The sequence below is a fragment of the Gobius niger genome (genome assembly GCF_951799975.1).
Source record: "Gobius niger genome assembly, chromosome: 15".
NCBI lineage: Eukaryota > Metazoa > Chordata > Actinopteri > Gobiiformes > Gobiidae > Gobius > Gobius niger.
In genome coordinates this window covers 7,634,769-7,656,197 of record NC_136866.1, presented here as the reverse complement: position 1 = coordinate 7,656,197, position 21,429 = coordinate 7,634,769, and the positions used below count along the sequence as shown (strand labels likewise).

General features: G+C 42.3%; 1 protein-coding gene across 1 annotated transcript in view; it reads right to left on the bottom strand.

The window, feature by feature from the left end:
* Window positions 1–16,256, bottom strand: part of sgk1 (serum/glucocorticoid regulated kinase 1) — a 34,487-nt gene extending 18,231 nt beyond the window's left edge. Inside the window, exons 1-3 of the mRNA XM_079572121.1 lie at window positions 15,934–16,256; window positions 15,005–15,170; window positions 10,777–11,007 (exon numbers count right to left, since the gene is read on the bottom strand). Of these exons, the coding sequence (XP_079428247.1) occupies window positions 10,777–11,007; window positions 15,005–15,115 (342 nt within the window). The 5' untranslated portion in view covers window positions 15,116–15,170; window positions 15,934–16,256. The remainder of the gene's footprint in view (window positions 1–10,776; window positions 11,008–15,004; window positions 15,171–15,933) is intronic.
* Between the last annotated feature and the right edge of the window lie 5,173 nt (window positions 16,257–21,429).

Below are 21,429 nucleotides of genomic sequence, written 5' to 3'. Positions count from 1 at the left end.
TCCATCCTAATGTGTGACTGTGTTGCATCACCACTGACTAATGGCATTGAGCTAATCTTTAACAACATGAGCTATGGTCAGCTCACTTCTCAAAAATAAAAACTGTAATGACTGCATTTTAGGCAATGTTATGTTCAGAGCTGTGGAAACAATCCGTTGATAAGATGCCTGCTTAGTCAGTGTAACGAGACATAACACGCAAACTGTACCAAAACAATAGGGGTGCAATACAGTGTTGCATAAGCTGATGTATTCTCAGTTGGAAAGAAAACTTGCTTATTAAAATGGAGCCCTGTGTTTCTTCCTTTTCCCTTTACCCCTAATTTAAAATTGCCAGTGTGAAATAAATGAGCTCGGGGTGAAAGCTGGATCCAAACGGCCATAGCACTAAAGGTTTTGCAGCACCAGTGTCCCATGGGAGATTAGGCTTTAGAAATATAGTTCAGAGAGAGGAGCACAGCCAGCCTGGAAAGTGAGAGTCTTTAGAACAAGACAAGGACACTGGAAACTGTAATGTTATTGTTATTGAATACACGGGTCAGTGCGGGGTTTCATATTGACTGTGGAGAGTTTGGATCTTGTTAAGTTTGATCCTCTCTAGAGTTTTGTAACAGCCAACAAAACGTCGACACCATAATCAGAGACATTTTCCTGCCTGAAAATTAGGTAGATGTTTTGTTCTATAAATGCAAAATCATACATTATTAAAACTTATGTGTGTATGTGTGTGTCTGCTGAGGCACTGGGCACTGGACAATTCAAAGGCAACGAGATGAGACTAGGGGTAAATGTAACCATTTAATATAATAGAAAAATGTTCTCAAGCCATCATTTGTACTGGGTTGTTTAAGAGTTGACGACATTTCACTTCTCGGCTGAAGAGGCTTCATCAGCAACTAATTTAGCGAAGGCTGTTCTGTTTAAGTAGGTAGGGTTTTACCTCCTTGTTGTCTGAACCCAGCTCCCGCAAATACACACTGTTGTTGTATCCTTGGGCAAGACACTTCACCCTACTATGAATGACTGGTTCGTTTCTGTAAAGTGCTTTGGGCCTGATAAAGGTAGAAAAGCGCTTTATAAGTTGAGTCCATTTACCCTTTACCAGTACAGATGACAGCTTGAGAACCTCTTCTTCCCAATGGAAGTACGACTAGAAGCTCACACAGTTATTCACTGAGTATTGCATGTGCTTACAAAGGATACTGATTATACTGTTTGCCTGTACAAATGCTTTTGAATGATGAATTTGATTTACTATTGCACAGCACACACTGGACAGACTTTTGCACAACATGCTACTATAGTATTTCTTCACTCATTCCCAGACATGATGCTAGTAAACTACCATAAAGCCACAGCCGCCCCAGGGCTGACTGATGGAAACCACACATTCTGTGCCACCGCCACCAATCACACACTTATTGGCAAGTTGGGCAAGTGTTTTATCCACTGCCCACTGCAGGGTTTATGAAGTAAATGTCCTATTCATGTTTCCCATAGAGATATATGATTAAGGGATAGTTAACTACTGATCCAAGTGTGGATATTTGAAATGAAATTAACACCAAATACTTGATTTCAGAACTTTTTGGTTTGTAAAATTTCACATAGATCTTGTTAATAAAATTGTGTGTTTTATTAGCAGTAACTTTTGTTGTCCTTTTAAACTCTAGATATAATTGGTTTTGTTTTTTTCCCTGTAATACCATAACCAAAAATGATTGGGAGATGCGGAAAAGTGAAAACGGGACTGTTCAGCTCCATACCAAACATCTCAGATTATCATGTTACTTCTGTATGTGAAAAATGCTGCGCAGAAGATTTAAGTAAAGTGCCTTTCCAAACATGTTATTTGAAAAGGCTATTTTCTTTGCAGTTTAGTGATTTCCAAAAGTAATAATTTCGTCTTTGTGATTCACCAGCAGCAGGCTTAAAGGCTTTTGGTTTCTTCATTTTGTTTTTTTTAATTTCTCGCCACTATTATACTAATACTCTTTGGCTATCCTAATCCATCATATTATTCCTCCCTGAATGGCTGAATGTGCTAACGCAATGAGTCAGGAGGACATTGTGTGAAGCAAAACGGGGCGGCTACATTTTCAGCAGATTTTCTCAAGCTCCCTGCTCAGCTGACATAAATGGCTGAATCAAGGTACTGCAAAGTCATGCTTAGAGCCTGCAATATAGCACTAAAACAATGTTTGCCTCGGATTATCAGTGTTGAAACAGCAGAAGTAATCCCAAATGCTATGAGGCGGGCAGAGTCTGTTTGAGTTCAATAAGCATATTAGTTTACATGCTCTTGTTGTTGAAACAGGTTTTACATCTAAACATACCCACATTGCATAACCTATTCATCTTCAGCTTGTTATAGAGTGTGAGAGAGGCAATTTATTCACCACACCTCATACTTTGCCAATCTCGAAGGTGCTTATTTCATTTTCATTCCTCTGGCAGGAACAAAAAAGCTCTCATGGTGTAGAAAGTGTAAACAGCACTGTGTTTTTGGAGCCTCATTGAAAAAACATGTACCAGCGTTATTGCGAGAACATATGAGTAGTTTATTAGCCAGTGCTGCACTGTTGGCGTTGTAACAAAAGAACAGAGACGGATTAGCCGTTTTCTATTGCTCTGTGCTGAACAGTGGTAGATTAGCCCCGTTTTACAGAAAGCGTTTTCAGAAAATAAGCAGAGATCCTGCAACAACAAAAAAAACGTGTTATTAAAGCCAGCGATTGGTTTAAAAGATTGTGTCCTTATCTCACAATAGTTAAGTTAGTTGGATTGAAATTTGGATTAGGGAGTGTCTATTCGGAGAATGATTTTGTTTACTTGTTTGCTTAAAGGGGCTAGATGCAAGTTGGCCATTTTATACTCACTACTGCCACCTTAGGCCATATGTGTAACTGCACCTTCTATATTAGGCTCGTGCATGACGGCAATTCGGACCAACATTTTGATTTACAGTGCAGGATTTTGGAAGCAGTTGTGGTGAATAGCTCTGGGCTCATTCTACACTTTAGGACATTGCTGGAACATTTTTAACCCCTGTATAGTCCCTTTAAAGTCAAACTAACTAACTCATGTCCCTAGAGGCCATAGGCGCCACTGCAGGTGTCATAGCAAGTTGCGTTTTTGTTACTCATTAATTGTCCCTGAGAGTAAATGCTACGCGGACAGAAAAGACAAAGGCAGAGAGGGATATTGTACATTGTGCCACAACCCACTTACACAATGGAGATAATCTTTTTCACCCAAATTTGGCTGTCAATATGGTTAAGTGGCGTTAGCCCGCAGTTCGCTTTGCCCGTTAGCCCGTTAGCCTGTTAGCTTCTTCTCCAGAGGGACTACGAAAAGGATTTATTAAGGTAAACAACTTACTTAGTTCTCCTTTAAATTCATTCATTCTTTAAATTCATTTACAAATCTGTAAATGTTATTGATACAGGCCATAAAAAAATGTCTTTGTGAAGGAAAAAGAAACATTACCACTTGTGGCTGGACAGGATTATTAAAGGACACCACTCCTAAAAATGTAAAACAAAATCCAACTGTCTACTCAAACGCATAGCTTAAGCATATAACAAGTTTGGCACATTTCGTTAAATAATAAAAAGCTGCAATTAATTTGACATTTTCCACATCAGTGTCCTGTTTTGACTTTTCAAAGCTTGAGTAAAAATGCGCAGAAGAAAGATTCATTTTGTTTCCCAACCATCTGCTCTCTCACCGGGATCTGGAGAGGAGCCAGACACATCTAAACTGTGGCGGTGTGGTTGCATTAGTCAGCACAGGCTGTAGAATACCAAGCTTCTGCATTGTAACTCATTCCCTGCTCCATCCGAAGAGCTAAGATAGCACACCGCGGGATACGGCGTGCATGACAGGCCATTAAGCTAAAGAGAGGATTTGGACGCTGCGCTCTCTGTCTCCCTTTGTACAAACTATAATTGGACCTAGAGATTTGGTCTCTCTAATTCCTTTTCATTCCCAATATGAGTTTAAACCCATTTCTTGACAGTAATGCAATTCACAGGGACACTCTGAAGTGATGTCTTAGAGAAGAAGATGTGTGTAAGCTCTGAGTCGAGTGAGGACAGGACTACAATATTATAGACACATTGGGTATAGGGGAATTCTGCTCTTACTTTGACTTGAAGCTGAAGATACTTAATACCTCGACTAAATGTGAGTCCCATACAGAAAAACATACAAGCATTCAGCTCATTACAGATGTTTTTATTAGTGAACTTGTGAATGCCCTAAACATCTTATAGATTCGATGATTCAGCCTCTGACTTTACGGCTCTAAATCGTCCGGTCTGTTCCAGTTTCAGGCCTGAGAGAAGCCATTAGTTTATGAGTCTCAGAGCCGTAAACCGTCGTCCAGTGACCGCGTGCTTCTGAGAAACTGTAACTCCGGCGTCTTGCAGATAAGCTTACGTCTGGGGTCAATGTCCAGGACTCAGCTGCTTACTGTCAAAACTGTATAAAGGTTGCCTGATCAGGACTTTGTGGCTATACGGTCAGTTTGCTTCATACAGTATAGAAAGAACATAAGGTAATTTGATGATTAACCCACGACAGTTCTGGAAATGTTCCGGCCCAAACATCTATTCATCACTACTGTTTTGCTCTGCTGCCTGTAGTCATATTTATAATCAGCCATCTCCCACTGTGCTCCCAGTTAAAACAGTTTAAAAGACTTATCAACCCTTTAAGACCCAATAATGTAAAAACGGTCTAATATTTTAAGCTGACAACCTTTAACATGGCCATACTCAACAAATCAATCAGAGAAGAAACCCAAAGTGTCGCACAGAAAGATAAGACTATTTAAAAACCCAAATTGCAACACTGTTGAGCCAATAATTGTGTAGTATTATATAAAAGACATTTTGTGCGGTGGACTCCTATTCTGACAATGGTCGTTTTAATGTATTGTATTCATTTTTGTATACCTTTGTACCTGAATCTAAATGTTGTAGTGTGTTACATGTCAAATACATAAACTTTTTCCTTATCAAATAAATCAACAGTTTCTGCATGTGTCATAGGCGGCTATTGCACAAAACATTATTTCTAAGTTATTGACTCAACAGAAACTCAACTTCAACTCAATGTAGAAATTGGCTTACGTAATCTTCACTCTTACATAATGCAGTGTTGTAGTCTGAAACCTTTCATGTGTGTTGAAGTAGTGCTGTTTTTTTTTTTTTTTGTGGTTGTTTTGAACTTTTAGCAGCACACCAGAACGGTCCTGTGTGATGTGGGGCATGAACCGATTTGCCACTGTGGCGATATTGATTTCTGCACACGCTGTTCTAATGTCTCTCCCACTATTCTGCCTTTTGAATCATGACCGTTATAGCCTCATACTTTCCAGGGCCCATAGTCATAAAGTGAATTTGTCACTGATTCGGGCCTCCTCTGCCGACAGCAGCCTATCATCCGCTCAAAGATGAAGACGCAATACATTTAAGCTTTTGATTTACCTGACGCCATGCTAACCATTAACTGAATGAGCGTCCGGCGCTGCCCTCATGACGTAAGCCCCTCTGCATCAAAGTGAAGCGTGAGATCTAATCAGCGGAGGAGCCCAGGCGCTGCAGCTCTACCTCTTGATCACAATCACTCATCTTCATGCTCCGCTCCCCTCGCCTTTCCTCCAGGACTTCTTCACTCATTGCTTCACATCCTGTTCCCCCCTCCATTCTCCGCTCAGTCTCCCGTTTCAGCGCTTTTCAAAGAGTCAACAGCGGAACATAGAGCGTCAGGTGTTTTGTTCAAGGCAAAAGTCTGAAACATCAGCTGATTCAGTCTGACTCAAAGGAAGTGTGTGGGGGGTGGGAGGCTAATAATCATTAAGAAGGAGTTGCAATGTCATGTTCTGTACTAAGTTGCAACTAGAGATTGGTTGTTTTTTGTACAGTGAGTACTTTACTCGTGATATGGAATCAGTGCATCAGTTTGCATGAAAAGAAAGATTCAGTAAGGACCTTTCTTTTTAGGCTATTGTTTGTTTGTTGTTTGCATTGAGATGAAGCCATGGCCTTGGTGTAGATCTGTGTTTCTAGATTTTTGTTTAATGACCACATGTTGAGCACTGTCATTATACAGTATATTGATCTCATAGGACTTGTATTCAAAAGCTTATTCCCTTGGGCTACCTACCCGCTGCAAATCACCTGTCCCTTCGAGACCCTCCTCCCCTCGCTCCCCATCAAAACAAACCTTCGCTGACCAGTTTGTAATACTTTTGCCTCTCGGTGCTCTGCAAAGGATACGTGGTTATGTGGGGCCGTGGGAGGAGCTTGAAGTAAACTGTAGGAGCCTTGTGTGAGCAGGTGATCATACACTGATTCAAAGATGATTCAAACACAAAAAACACAACTTCCAGCGGTTTTTGATGAGAAAATGTGTTAAAAAGTCTAGATAGTTGATTCTGCGCCATTTCCTTCTTTAAGGTTTAAGGGTTACTCCTAAAAACAAGTCTGAATGGGAATCAACATTTGTACAAAACACATCACTCATAATCAGGAGTAGCATGTACTTAGCCAGTGTTGGGGTAACTTATTACAAAAATATATTATTTTTTTCAGTAACTGAGGAGTACAACATATTACTGAAACATAATATGGTAATATATAGTTAAATGTAGTCGTTATAATTTAAGTAACTCAAGTTACACGTCTATTTAAATGTATGAACAAAAAAAATGCCCAAACAGAATGCAGCACCAAATCAAGTTGGACACTGGTGTATAAGATCTGCAGTTTGAAAGTAAAGAAAAGGAAATTGTTGACTGCACTTTTGCTCAGTGGCATTCTCACTATTTTTAGTTTATATTTTGCCAAAAGTAACTCAAAAGTACCTAAAAGTAGTCAAACTCAGCTACATTTTTGAAACAGAACATTGCATTTTTAAAGCTGTAACTACTAATATGGTATATGTTACCATTTAAAGTAGCTTGCCCAGCACTGTTTATAACTAACATAGCCAGCAAATTGAACACAAAATGCTTGAGCGGAAGATATTTAAATCTTAGAAATGAATATAGGTACACATCTCGTTTCTTGCAAAGAGGTAGCATATTGGAACGTTACTCAGAAAGGCACAAGTCTGATGCAAGAGACTGCGTTTGGATTTGTCTGTTGCTTGTGTGAGTAAGTGCACAGGACGGGACAGTACAGGACGTCCTTATCTGGGGGGATTAATGTGTTTTTGATTTGTGCGCGGGGCAGTAGGGCAGCTTCTCTCACCTCATCCTCCAACGTCTAATAAAAATGTCCTCTCAGCGCTCCCCTCACCTCTTCCGCCTGCCCCCTTGTGTCCCGCTGCTCCTCTGATTGCTTCCCCCCCTCAAACCCCCCCCCCCATCAGTAATTGTTTACTCCATCCTCAATCACCTGCATCTCACCCTCATTACCTCAAACTCCTCGTCTCATTATTTTATGGGCTGTAATCAGCTTTGGAGGAATTCTGAAGTTGTAAAACGGCAGTGCGCTGGCGTGCAACGATATAACATCAGGCCCATAAAGCATGCACTATATTTAGCCTTGAAGTCGCTGAAAGTGTGAAGGCTTTGTAAATCACCGGGTCAAGGCGAAACTCCGCAACCTGCATATTCAACTGAGCGAGTGCTTTTTAATTAGGAAACGGCCGCACTGAGATTGTTAATAAGAAGGTAACGGAGATGTCACGCAGCTCATGAGACGCTAAGTGGATGAAGCAGAATACTAATTAACACGATGGCCATTATTATGCATGTAATATATATTTTCTGGATTACACAGCATATACAATCCAAAACATCCACACTGGGATAAAACCTCCACTCCTACACACGATCCAGGCTCAAGATCTGAACAAGAACCAAACAAAACATTATGGATTTCAACCATAAGAGATTCAGGGACGATCCAGAGAGAAGGAGGAAGTATCTGGAGAGGGAAGTCTTTGTCGTCATTATGGGAAGAGAATAAAGGCTAAATACAAAAACATGTGTCAACTTGCTGAGGATTATCTCTGAGCGGCTAACAATTACTGATGACGAAATATCAGGAAACACATTGTCTTTTGCAATATGGATGTTTTCAAGTCATGTCACGATAATGAAACTGACATTGAACCTTATACAACCCGATTAAAAAAAAAAACACAATACAGCCAATAGAAAGCCAGGTTGTTACTGTTCATGATGAAAACTGAAAAGAAGAAGGGTCTACATTTTGGAGCACTTAAGGCGATACAAAATAGCTCATTCACTCCGGTAGCAAAGGGATCAAAAGGAGCATGTTGGACCGTGACGAACGTCCCGGAGCTGTCCCCTGTGTCTGAGCGCTGTGAATATTACACTGTCTGTCACTGCCTATGTCCCCTTCACACGTCTCCCGCGCCTTCAGAATGTGACTTCTGCCTCACAGCCACTGCCTACTGCCATAAGTCATGACACTTGTTAGACAGCCTCGGACAGGGTTCACTTAGTTGGGCTGAGGTTTTAACAGCCTTGTTTCAGACGCTTTGTAACTGTTGCTTTCACTCACATCCCGCATGGAGCTTAATTTTGGCAATCATTATTAACCAAAAAAGTCGTATATGCGGTGCAAGTGAACGACACTTCCTTCAACAAATCAATTGTGGGTGTCGCCTGGTGTCTGTGCTTCTTCTTGGTGCTTTTTCCTACCACTAAAATCGCGTAAGATCCACTGGGGCACAGACTCCCCTTGGAAATTATATTTTGAAATCTGATTGTGACTGTCCTGTTTAGATAAAGGTCAAATAAATGAAAAAGCACATAAGGTGAAAATGAGACTTGGAAAAGAAACGCTGAAAAGGTGGCTTGTCCTCTCCAGGTCGGTGGAGAGTCTTTGCCTCAAGAGGAGGAGTTCAAGTTTCGGGGTCTTGTTCACGAGTGAGAGACGGATGGAGATCGACAGACGGATCGGTATGGCGTTGGCAGTGATGGGGTCATTGCATCGAACTGTTGTGAAGAGGGAGCTGAGTCGGGCGGCAAAGCCCAACTCACCCAGTAGCTCGGAGTAGAGCTGCTGCTCCTTCACGTCGGGAAGAGCCAGCTGACGTGGCTCTGTTTCAAATGCCTCCTCGTCACCTCCTTGGGGATGTGATCCGGGCATGTCCCATTGGGAGGAGGCCCTTGGGAAGACCAAGGACACACTGGAGGGACCATGTCTGTGACCTGGTGTTGCCTCGGGGTCCCCCTAGAACAGCCGGAGGAGGTGTGACAGGGAAGTCTGGGCATCTCTGCTCAGACTGCTGCCTCCATGACCCGGCCCCAGGTAAAGTGGAGACAACGGATGGATGGATGGATGGATAGAGGCGCTGTTTTAAATATTTTGAGTATTGAAAGAAAGTAATGCATTAAATTGTATTATTTAGGGATTTTTGAGGGATAACAAACAAACAAAAATGTCATTAGATAAGATAAGATAAGATGATACTTTATTGATCTCACAGATGGAGAAATTGCATTCGATGAGAGAGCATCCGGCAGCAGCACCCATTCAGTGCGCACCACTCTTTTTCCACTCTTTTTTTTCTTTGGTGAAACAAGGGAATATTTAACAAGGGAAGAAAGAGAGTCTGAGCACAATAAATAAATTGTTCAACAAGTACTCCATTGCATACACTTTAAACATGATGTTTCACTTAAGCGGCTGTAAGTTAACTCGAAGGGCCTCACTCGTAAAGTGTTTGGACAAGTTGTACAGAAGCGTAGTGCACACAGCAGAGTGAAAAGAACATGACGTCTATGTGTGTTTGAGGTATTTGGCAACTTCGCGCAAACAGAAAATGCCTTGTCCATATTTAGGTTGAACGTGTACAGCCTGTACATATAGCACACGCTCGATCATTGACTCCCATTGACTTTGTGGTCTCTTATTCACACACATGCACATGCAATTATTACACTGGTCTGGGGGGAGAAGTAGCAATGAGTCACAGCCAAGCCCCCTCCTCGGCCTGCTCTCACCTCTCCCCAATAGCCATTAATTCTGCTCTCACACGCACAGACACACACGCGGTGGTTATCTCCGCTGAGACACTAGTGACAGATCTATTGGCTGCAAGGGCACAAGGTGGAATTGATGGAGAGATGGAGCGAGAAAGAAAACGGGGGCGAAATAAACCCCTATGGAAAAGTTGCAAAGTAAGGTTGTAAAGAAGGTTCTGAAAACACTCAGATTTGATGTTTGATGTTTGATGTTTTGCACAATAATTGTTGGTCTATGGAGACAATAACAACAAATAGTTGAATTTGCAAAAACAAAGCAGCAGTAGTAGTAGTGCGGTTGTATAAACAGTAGTGGTAGACCGTACTACGGGATGAGTCACTGCCCCTCTTGTGCCTGCTGTGGGCTCCACACTGGCAGATGATTGGGACAGTGATTGATATGCAGCGCAGAGGTACTCATTACAGCTGTTACATAACCAAGAGAACACGGGAAGTAGAAATAATGTCTCATGTGCCACACAAAAGCTGGAAAGCTGGAAAAGGTTTTTTTTTGTGTGTCTATAATAATTGATTCACATTTTTTGGCGTCATATGTTTCTTATTGGTAAGTAAACAGTATTATTCCTTATGTAACTGTTATTAATCTAAACCTGTGTAACTTCATACTTGAAATGAATTAAATTTCAAGCCTTAAGCGGCCAACAAAAGCGTCTGTTATGAAATGTGTAGCAGATCAGGTTCATGCCGGGATAAGCAAAGACCTCGCACAAAACTGTGTCTCGATAATTGTTGTTCCTTACCTTACAGCCCTTGCTCTTGTCCGTGCCCGTTTGGGTGCTGCAGTGGCAGGTGGGCTCGGGGTTGTAGTAGAGACCGCCCTGCAGACCGGGGCCGTGGCAGCACCCGTACGGAGAGGGGAAGTGGGTGTACCACAGCTCATCTGACAGGGGACACTTGGGACAGGTGTACAGCAGGCCTTTGCCTTGGGCTTTCTCCACACTCACTTTGGGGTTCCGCATCCATCTGCGCACCTGAGACAAAAACAAAAACAAAGCATTTTTATTTATTTTTTTTAAACTTGATTGTCTTCTGCATTGCCAGCTGCAACCTTTGATCAGAGTTTGGCTCAAGGACCCGATACATGTCAGCTCAAGTGGAACAGTCAGCGACGCAGAAATGCACTTCAAAAAGAAATCTCAATATGTTACGCTTTGATCACATGAAATCAGAAGGAGCTCAAAAACAGTCGATGCATCACACGCCTGTCTTATGATAAGGAATTAAAAGTCATCTTAGACATGACAGAAAATCCTTTATGTAAATCCTGATGATGAATATGACAGGCGTCGAAAGAATGCAGCATCCACTTTAATACATTAAGGTGTGTTGCAAATCATTTTGAGAGTAAGGCTTTGCGCACAATGGCTTTAGGAACAGAACTTAAAGGGACTATATGGAGTTGAAAAATCTTAAAATTATGTATTTTCCTCCCCTACATGTTCCAGCAATGTCCTGAGCTCAGACCTATTCACCACAACTGCCTCTAAAATCCTGCACTGTCACTCAAAAGGTGTTACTTTGGGTCCGAATTGCCTCATGAAAGGGGCTTAATATAGAAGCTGCAGTTACACGTATGACCTGAGGTGGCAGTAGTGAGTATAAAATGGCTAATTTGCATCTAGCCCCTTTAAAAGTAATCAGCTTTTCTAGTGCAAACACTTGGTGAGTGATCCCCTGTATGTTTAATCTGGCACAGGTTTTACTATACCACACCAACTATATACAGCCCTGTAAGACATAGAAGTAGACAGCAACAAAATAATCTGAATCTGAACAAAACAAACAATAGCTACTAACTCTGTCCACTGTCCAACGGCACAGTGCGGCCTATGGAAAATGAGAGCCATAAGGAAAAGCCTTATGCCGTCCCCGTCCCGCTGCGTGAGGTGAATGGTCAGTAAACACAGTCGGCGGGGCAGCGGCCCGTCTGACCGAGGGCCCAGGCAGCTGCTACCATCACCAGGCTCATTCAGAGGGAGAGAGAGGAGAGGCCAGACGGCAAGTCAAAGCATGTCAGGAAAACAGTCTCCAACCACAAAAACAAGCAACGCCGACACTGAAGGCTGGACTGGGAATGCTACGACACATGAGTCACGGAAGGATCACGCAAGAAAGACTGGCAGTTTGAGAGGCTTTGGCATAAATCCTTGGATTAAACTGACTTGCTATGACTGATGATGTAACCAGTGATCAGGGACATGTGCAAATGTGTGGCTTTTAGCTGGACATATTCTCCAATCCTGACAGCCTTCAGCAAACAAATCGATACGTCACACAATGAATAACATTTCTGAATAGCAAGTTGGGGCATGTTTTTTGTTTTGGTTCTTTTTTTACAATTAGAGCTGAAGTTTGGACTTGTTGGGTTGGAACAATCAAACACACACTGGTTTTCTTTAGACCAACTCCATTGTGGATAATGACCCACATGAGTTTATGAATCTGACTTGTATAACATTTGATAACCACTGTTAGCATATTTGTTGTTCTATAGCCACCTGAGGATTCCAAGTGTAATTCTAACCACAAGACACACATTAAGTTTTCACTGGCCCACTCGCTCACATTCATTGATTTTATATTCACCTCCTCTTCTGTCTGCTCTGTGTTGACTCTCTCATTATGTGATTAGACTAGAGAGAATGAGAAACAAACAGGGAGACAAATAAACTGACCAGCAGCAGCATTCATTGTAATTTGGGGCTGTGTGCTGATGCATAGAGGCTCCCCATTAAGACAGGTCTGTGGTGTCGATGTGCAGTCTGCTTTCTGCTGTTTAAGCACTGTGTATGCTAATGTCACTATCTGTGCCTATGAGGCAAGAGCGTGTGTCAAAACAATATGTGAATGACTGGACGCTTAATGAGAGTGGAAATATATGTGTAATAGCACAGTTACTGTAAGTGTAAGTATACATATTCAGTGGTTTGTTTCCTACAGACGCTTCAAACCATTATAGAATCATCAAATTTAAATCATTTTCCTTTATCTTCTATGTGTCAACCAAGAGGTCTTCTAGGTGAATTTGTAGCCTGTCTCAATTGGACAAACTACAGGAAAGCTCGTTTGAAAGTTTATGTTCCTCCTCAAAATCTTCAATAGAACCCTTGTAAAGAAAGTTGACTACTTGAGTAATACTTTCTACCCCTGAGTGCACATATACCATGTGGGTGTGATGAAACCCCCATGTGAGACAGTGAGAGCAGCAGCCTGTCCCTGTGGGAGGGCCTGTGTGTTTTGGAGTGGGTGTAAACGCAACGCAATCTGCCATATTCACCACCGTCATCACCAGTGCTCCTCTCCGTACTGCTGCCCATCTGAGACACCCCACACTCGCTTTGGAAATGGGTTCAGTCTGACTCCACCAGATGACCAAAGCCTTGACATCAACACCAGCCTAAAAGCCAAATAATGGTATAGTCTCTGCAGCCACTTCCGATTATTGGTTTCATGCTTAAGTCAAGGGGGTCATTTATCAAGACAGGTGCTAAAGAGTCAAGCTGGAAAATAGCTTTTGTAGATATGTCGCACCTAATTTGCCCTTTGAAATGGCCTGTATCGCAGTTTTAGGACCACAAATCTGATATGTAAATGAGATGATGCTGCGTGAGTGAAAATGTGTAAATGACCCTGCTGCTCATTTTGCACACACTCAAATGATGTGAACAACATAAAAAATAGAATAATAATAAAACATTTCAGTCAGTCACAAAACCATGTTAACCTCCTTGTCTTCCCTAAAAAAAACATCAATGTCAACCCTCCCAACACAACATGTATAACTCGTGTTTATGAATAACCACCTTTATTTCATTACTCTGCTGCCTAATGGGAAACTAATGCTCAGCCACATTTCCATCGTTATTAAATAAATGCATTAATCTGGCACTCCTCTACAGCTGGCAGCTCGTAATGGGACTAGTTTCCTTCCTGTCGCCCACTTTTCTGTTTTCCCTTTGATCTTGGAACACAGACTTGAGGCAATATTTTAGGCGATTCGGTGTTTACGTGCAGTCTACACGGGGAGAATAAAAAAGATGCAAACATGATGTCGATAGTGCAACAGTTTTCACCATTTGCTGGTTTAGAAATCTCGCCTGAGTTGCAAATGTTGTTTAGATCCTTCCCTCCATTGCTCACTAAACTGAATGAGTGAGTTTTGAGTTTTGCATATTTGGCATAACAATGAAATAAATCTCCAATTGAGGGATTCAGAGGCCATTGCTTAATGATATGTATAGTTAAAGGTTGCGACAACAAAATCCACTCTCTCCCACTCATGTACATCTCCAAAATGTTGGTATGGGACAGACACAAAATTCAAATTCTCACATGATTTCAATAGGGCAATGTGTATACTATTGGGTTGAGACAGAAATAGACAAATTGCAGTTGGGTTGGCATCTACCAGAATTGCTATATTACTTTCACTGTCTTACCACTCTTTGAACATGTTACACACTTCAAAGGTGCTCTCACTAATGCTGGATACTTTTATTTCATCTTCGCAGGCATCAAATACACATGAATCCAGTCTCCATCTCACACTTAAATGATTTATGACCAAGTCAATGGAGCCGAGCTTAAAAGGAATCTGGAAAGTGAAGTGCTAAGTCAGTCAATTCATTACTTATAGTGGCTTAACTTTACAAGGCAAAGTATGATAGCTTATAGGTGATTCTACATCTTGTTTCATGCAGTTAAACAGCGCCAAGCAAATTAGCCTTGAGACTGCACAGCAGCAGATACAATAACTCATGATGATATTGATTATAACTTGTAGGCTTCATTTCCTATGGGACATTAAACTCCACAGCACACACAGACCAATAACACTGAGGCTTAGAGAGGCTTACAGTCCAGTGACATCATCTTTGGCACTCCACTCACTCTCTGTGTCATGTTTATGGGCAGGCGCTGTCAAAACCCCAACATCAAATAAATGTGATCATCCTTGTTTGAACTCACCTTCCTCTTGACGAACTGAAAAGCCGAGCACTTCTTGAAGGAGAAAGCAGTCTTCTCCCCCCCTCCCGAGCCTCCCGCGCTGCCTCCTCCTACCCCGTTCATCAGCTTCATGGCTGACACCGACGCTCCGCTAGTCTCCGTAGATCCCAGGGTGACGGACGGCGAGCTGGAGAGAGGCAGAGTGGAGAAAGAAAGCGCAAGGGCATCAGGAGCGGAGCTTGTTTGAGTTCTTCAGGAGAGGATGAGAGCGGGACAGGCGAGGGAGGATACAGGGATGCTTATGTTTGAGGAGAGAGAGAGAGAGAGGGAGAGGAGGTGGAAGAGGCAGATGGACCAAAATGTGAGGGGGTGACTGTGATCATGATTATGACAGCAACTCCATATGCTGGATTATGAGAATTCAAACCAGATTGAGCTCAAATTGGATTGTTATTCAGACTTTTTACACAATGTTTCTATTATACATAGTCAGATATTCTTTCACTATTAAATAATCATCAATAATCATCAAGTATTTTCACTCCCAGGTACAATTGGTAAAGAAAATAATCAAGTTATTTTGTCTAAACCCCCAGCTTCATCAAAGTTCTAATTTTTGATGTTCATGGTGCCACTTTTACATTGATATCCCTCAAAATCCCTAGTCGGAGTACTGTCTTTTTGTTATCTTTTTTGGGAACATTCCATGTACTCCTTGCACTGTAAAACGATGAGATGGCACAACATGCACATTGGGAATGGAGCTTTAATGTGGTTGGTTCCCCTCTCCTGTTGCTGCGATGAGCAAAACCCCCTCTGTTTACAGCTTACCGTGTCACACTGCATCATGGGACGCCATGGGGAAGCAGAGGCAAGTGCCTCTTTCAACCTTTTTGCCTTCACACTTACTCTGTGTTGTGTTTAAATCACATTTCATGCATTCCTCCTACCTTTTGTATCTTTGTGCTGGTGATGCTGCCTGGCTCGTCCTGCTGTAGCCTCTTCTGAACAGGCAATGCCGTAATAAGAAGTCCCTTTAGTTACAGGTGTCCCAGATTTCAGTCAGGACGAATGCTTCTGCTGTGATGCTGTCCCATAAGAGCAGTGCGCAGAGAGGCGCCGATCTCTGCCTTAAAGCTGGATCACTCCAGAGTGCGGTGCTAGCGATGGAATATCAGGACGTGACTTTCAGCTTGTAAACAAACAGGGGAAAGAGAGAGTTTTAGCATGACGCTGTGGCGGTGATCACAGCAGCAGCAACTCTGTTTTATCAATGAAAGCCTCTGCAGTGAACAGATGCGACGCCCCGCCCCTCCCCATCCCTCTCTCTCATCCGAACTGTCCGTCACTGGCTCCAAGCCCCTCCCCCCTCTCCTCTCGCACTGCTGCAGTCGGATGTAGGCTCCTCCCCTTTTCTCTGTCCCGGAGAGATTTGCGCTGGACATGGATGCTCAAAAACCCTACACAAGAAAAAGATGTGGGCACCTAATGGAGTCAGTGTGTCATCAGGGACAGCCAGTGGCATCACAGGTTCTTGTAACTTGTTCTTGGTATGAAGGCAATTTTTGACCATTCAGAATCTTTTGTTTAAATTGCTTATTATTTTCCTGACAACATTGAAGCCCACAGCTCGGACAGATCAAATAATTAAATCATGGTTAAATTGTATTTGTGCTTTTACTAGCAGCTGCAGTGGTCTTTTACTTATCTGAGAAATTACCTGTGTGTTACTTCACTTCCAGTTCACCTCATTGATTCCAATGACCTTCTGCTCACTGTAGCTGCTGTCCATGGGTACTTGCTGCAAATGCTATGGTGTGTATACACCAGAACTGGAAATAAATGTAAGAAAATGGGGGGAAAAGATGAGTTCAAAAGTAGCAAAGGTTTTTAAAAAGTCATTCTGCTCAAAGGTAGAAGTTAGAAATGATACTTGCATCAAATAGCTATAGCCAGAGAGGATTTGAGTCAGACATGCAGTATGAAGTTTTAACATTCAACCTGCAAGATAACAAAGTGTCCATTCATGTCTGATCACTCCCTAGCAGCACTTGGTAATATCCCAATAATGAGATATTAGAATTACGCTTCCTTTGCAAGCCTAAAACCAACATCTAACCTGTCAAATATGGTGTTTTTCCACACAAATATGGCAGCCTTTGCTGGCTACTCAAATTTCAATTCATCTTTTTGTTTATCATGTTGTGTATATGTCTGTGCTGGGTATGCGAGGCCACCATTGACGATTAAAACCTCTCCCATTATGGGCTTCATTGCTGGTGCTTCAGACTGAGGAAGATGCAATTCTCCTTTTGGGAAGAACAATGACGACGCAATATTGGCTGTAATAATCAGAGTCAGAGGAGCGATTAGCACTCGCTCTGAGGCAAAGTACAATGATTGGTGTAAACAGCTTTGCGCCACAGGCAACAACTTAGCAATCAATGCATACAGTATTGTTCTATTGGAAGCAGCACTTACGATCATGCAGGTGCAATGAACACCCCTTACATGTCGCCTTCTGAAACACAGCGTATCAAACAATTCCGAGGCCATTTCCAGCTTATTTTTTTTGCCTTTCTAAATCCCCTGCACAAAACGCAAGAGTAACTTCGACTCCAGTTACCAGCTCAGTGGCAGTGGCATAAAATCCCAAAGCAGAGTGAAAATGTCTTCTTTTAGAAATGGCTCTAGGGTCCGATTTTGTACAGGAAGTACTAGCTTACATAAGAGCAACCCTTTCTTTTTAAAGGGGAAATTTAAATTTTCCTCCAGAAAATGACTTCTTCCTTTTGAGATGTACGGCATACATAATGAATATGCCTGATTAACTAGTTCTGGGAATTGGCAAAATACTAGTCAATAATTTATGGACTTTTCTCAAAGAAAGCTTCATGTGGGCTAACAAGACCTGAGAGCTTCTAAGGCTATAGGGCTGTTTATATGTAAACTGGGCTGTTTTTATTTGTTATGATACTTGAAACACATTGAAGAGTGCCAAGAGAAGCAAGTGTGGATGGTAAACTTGCTTTCTGGTCAGTGATAATGAGGTCCACCGGGATTTTGGGTCTTGCAAAAGAAGAGCTGGTCTGTAGCACGGAACGACCTTCTTATAATTTATCCATCCATCCATCCATTTTTTCTTCCGCTTTATCCGGGGCCGGGTCGCGGGGGCAGCAGTCTCAGCAGAGATGCCCAAACTTCCCGATCCTCACACACCTCCTCCAGCTGTTCTGGGGGGACCCCGAGGCGACACCAGGCCAGCTCGGAGACATAGTCTCAAATTGTTTGAGTTCATTCTTCCTTCAACAATAGAATACATTTCACTGTGTGGGTATAGCTAAATGCATTATAATCAGTTGTGTCATGAGGATGTCTTATGTAATGGTATGCCAGAGGTCAGTGTGCCGCAGATGGAAATATTGTGATTCATGATGGAAAGTGCCTGAATCAAAAAACATGTAAATTGTGCTTATGTCATACGTTCTTTTCATGCCTATAACATTTGAAATACGGGTTTATCAGAAAACTGCTTAAATACAGATATCTTTTTATTGTTGTTAGATTGTTTTGAAAAGTGCACATCCAGAACGCTGCTGTGGAGAGGGCGACCAGCACCAAGTTCTTGGCCATTATGCTGTCAGGAAGCTGAACTCCCTCCCCAGCCCCATAAGGACACTGAACTCTGAAAAAAAGACAAGTGTACATGCGTATGTCTTTAAATTTTGTTTTACTTTTTCCTTTGTTTGCACCGAGGGGTTAGGAGTTACGTACGTATGTAAACATTAGCAGTGTTCAATGGAAAAAATAGGCGTCACATTCAGAAAAAATACCCAGGGTATCTGCGCAGGCTGCCATTAGTTGGCACAGTGTGACTCATCATTCATTTGCTCTTTGAAATGTACATGATGTTTTCAATATTGTGTAATGGCCTTGTGGAAAATTCAGGTTATATTTACGATTTCCTTACACGATTGACTACTAGATGTAAATTTGAAATATGACATCATGACATTTTTCTTTCTCTTCACAAGGAAAAAATCGTGTCTGGTCTGACAGTTCCCCAAATGATGGTCCCTGGCTCCCCCACGTCACGATGTCTGCTGTGTCAGTCGTTCCCAGGACCAGGCTGTTCCATGGCACCCGGAGGTGAGCTCATTAGAGGGAACACTGCCCTGAACCATTCCCACTGTTTGCACCTGACAGTTCCAAATACATTTTTAACACGTTCTGCTCTCAGGCAGTTTTAGGGAACATTTGCACCTGTTTCTTTTATCTTATGAGCATCTTTGACACAAAACAGAAGCCACTTTTGACTTGAGTCACATTCATTAATTAACCATGCCCCTGCCTCGCTCCCAGACGCTGCAGCAAAGAGCACATATGGGGAAAAGTGCTTCTCTTTTGGAAGTTGTCTCTGAGGCTCAAAATAGACTTTGCACATGTTCCTGCAAGAGCTGCATTTCGAGTTTAACAGTGTGGGTTTGCGAGTTGGCAAGAATTTGAATGTATGGAATATATGAATTTAAGATGGAATGAGCCTAAAGACTGTATGAGCACAGTCCAATTAGTTAAGGATTGACATGCAATTATTATTATTATTATGGAGCCTGTTAGAAGTATTCTAGAAAGGTGATGTACTAGAAACACATTTGTCATGAACCAGAGACACAAAGTATATGAAGGTGCACTGGGGGAATGTGGATTAGCCCAAATAACAAGCTGTAGTAGCTGTTCTAAGATTCCAACATCATCACATCCAGTAATAGGAAAATGGCCATAATCTTATGGGTGGCAGTAGCTCAAATGGGAGAGCATCCGCGCACTGATCCAAAAGTCGGCAGTTCAGCCTCAGCTCCCGCCAGCACATACTGTATTATATCCCTTGGCAAGGTAGAATGGCAAATGGTAAATGGTCTCAACTTATATAGCACTTTTTCACCTATATTAGACAATCAAAGCGCTTTACAGCAAGGATCCACTCACCCATTCACTCTTTCATTCACACACCAATGTACGCAGACACTGGAGGCAAGGTGGGTGAAGTGTCTTTCCCAAGGACATCCAAACCCACGACCTTCTGATCATGAGACGACACTTAACTTACCTTTCCTCTAGTTTGTATCTGGATCCTTGATGTGAAACACTTTGAATGACGATAGAGGCAGACACATGGCCATGTACTTTCAGTTTATCAGTTTATTGACGCCAACAACTTAAAAAAAACTTGCTTGGTCTTTCCCTGAACCCTCGCTTTAAACTTGCCACAGTAAACCATTAAGACATCAGCATCCTTGCGCCTGGACCCTTGTGGATGGCTATGTTCAGAAAACTGCTACTCTCACTTTTTCCTAATATATTTCTGTGACAGTACATCATAAGCAAATGAACTCACTGACAGGTTGGTAAACACGCTAAGTACCATTTGAAGAGTTTTTTTTGCAGCTGCCTGTCATTCTTACTTATTAATCATTTTACCTCAAAGTGTTCCCAGGACCCAAAGTCAAGCCTGCTGAATCTATCATCTCCTAATGAGCGGCACACATCTAGCCACGTGCGTTTGAAGCCGCTGCAGAGAGAGAGAGGATGTGCGGGAGTCGGTGGTGGAGTTTACAAAAAAGTGGTCTGTTGGGAAATGCGCACACATCCTTATGGAGGGATTTGCTTGTTTGCCAGGGCCCTGTGTACATGTGCCGCCTGTTGGATTGAGCTGTTGGTGGGTGAGTGGGTGGAAGAGGGAGCAAAGCCATTGTCTCCCAGTGGGACCGGCAACACTGCAGAAGACAGGGGGGGAGAGTGGAGAAAACCAATTACACAGCAGCTCAGTGGTAGTCTCATCGCCGAGCGCACTCAGCTAAAACAAGAGAAGTCAAAGCCAGGAAGGGCTTAGTTTCCAAAAACACATTTCTACATAACAGGCGTCACGCTTCTAATTAAAGGCTGTTGTAAGTTCTGCTGTTGAGAAAACACGTGGGCCACAATACATTTATTTTTTCCTCACTTAGAGACTTTTGTAGACCGCCGGGAAACATTTTTAAATTTGCTAATCTGACCAAAAGATCAACACAGTGGAACAGGTGATTGAGCAAGTTCCCCCGACTGACAGATTGGTATGAGTTCTGCTCCAACTCAGCGTTTTTTTTTTATGTTGTTACTAGTTATGTTTAGTGCTGGTTGCATCTAAATAATTAACTCTAAGTAAGTATGGTTTACAGAAAAAATGTACAGGTCGAAAAGACTAATAAGTGAGGCTGTCTTAGGGTAAACATAAAGAGGAAGGTCCTATGGTGGAGTTTAAACCCAACTTAAAGGAATAGGCCACCGTTTTTACATACTAAGATATGTTCTTACCTCACTTTAGACGTGTTAATATATCCCCGTCTGGTCTTTGTCCGTGCGCTCTGCCAGGCAAACGGAGCACATACGCAGCCTCTCCCACATGTCAC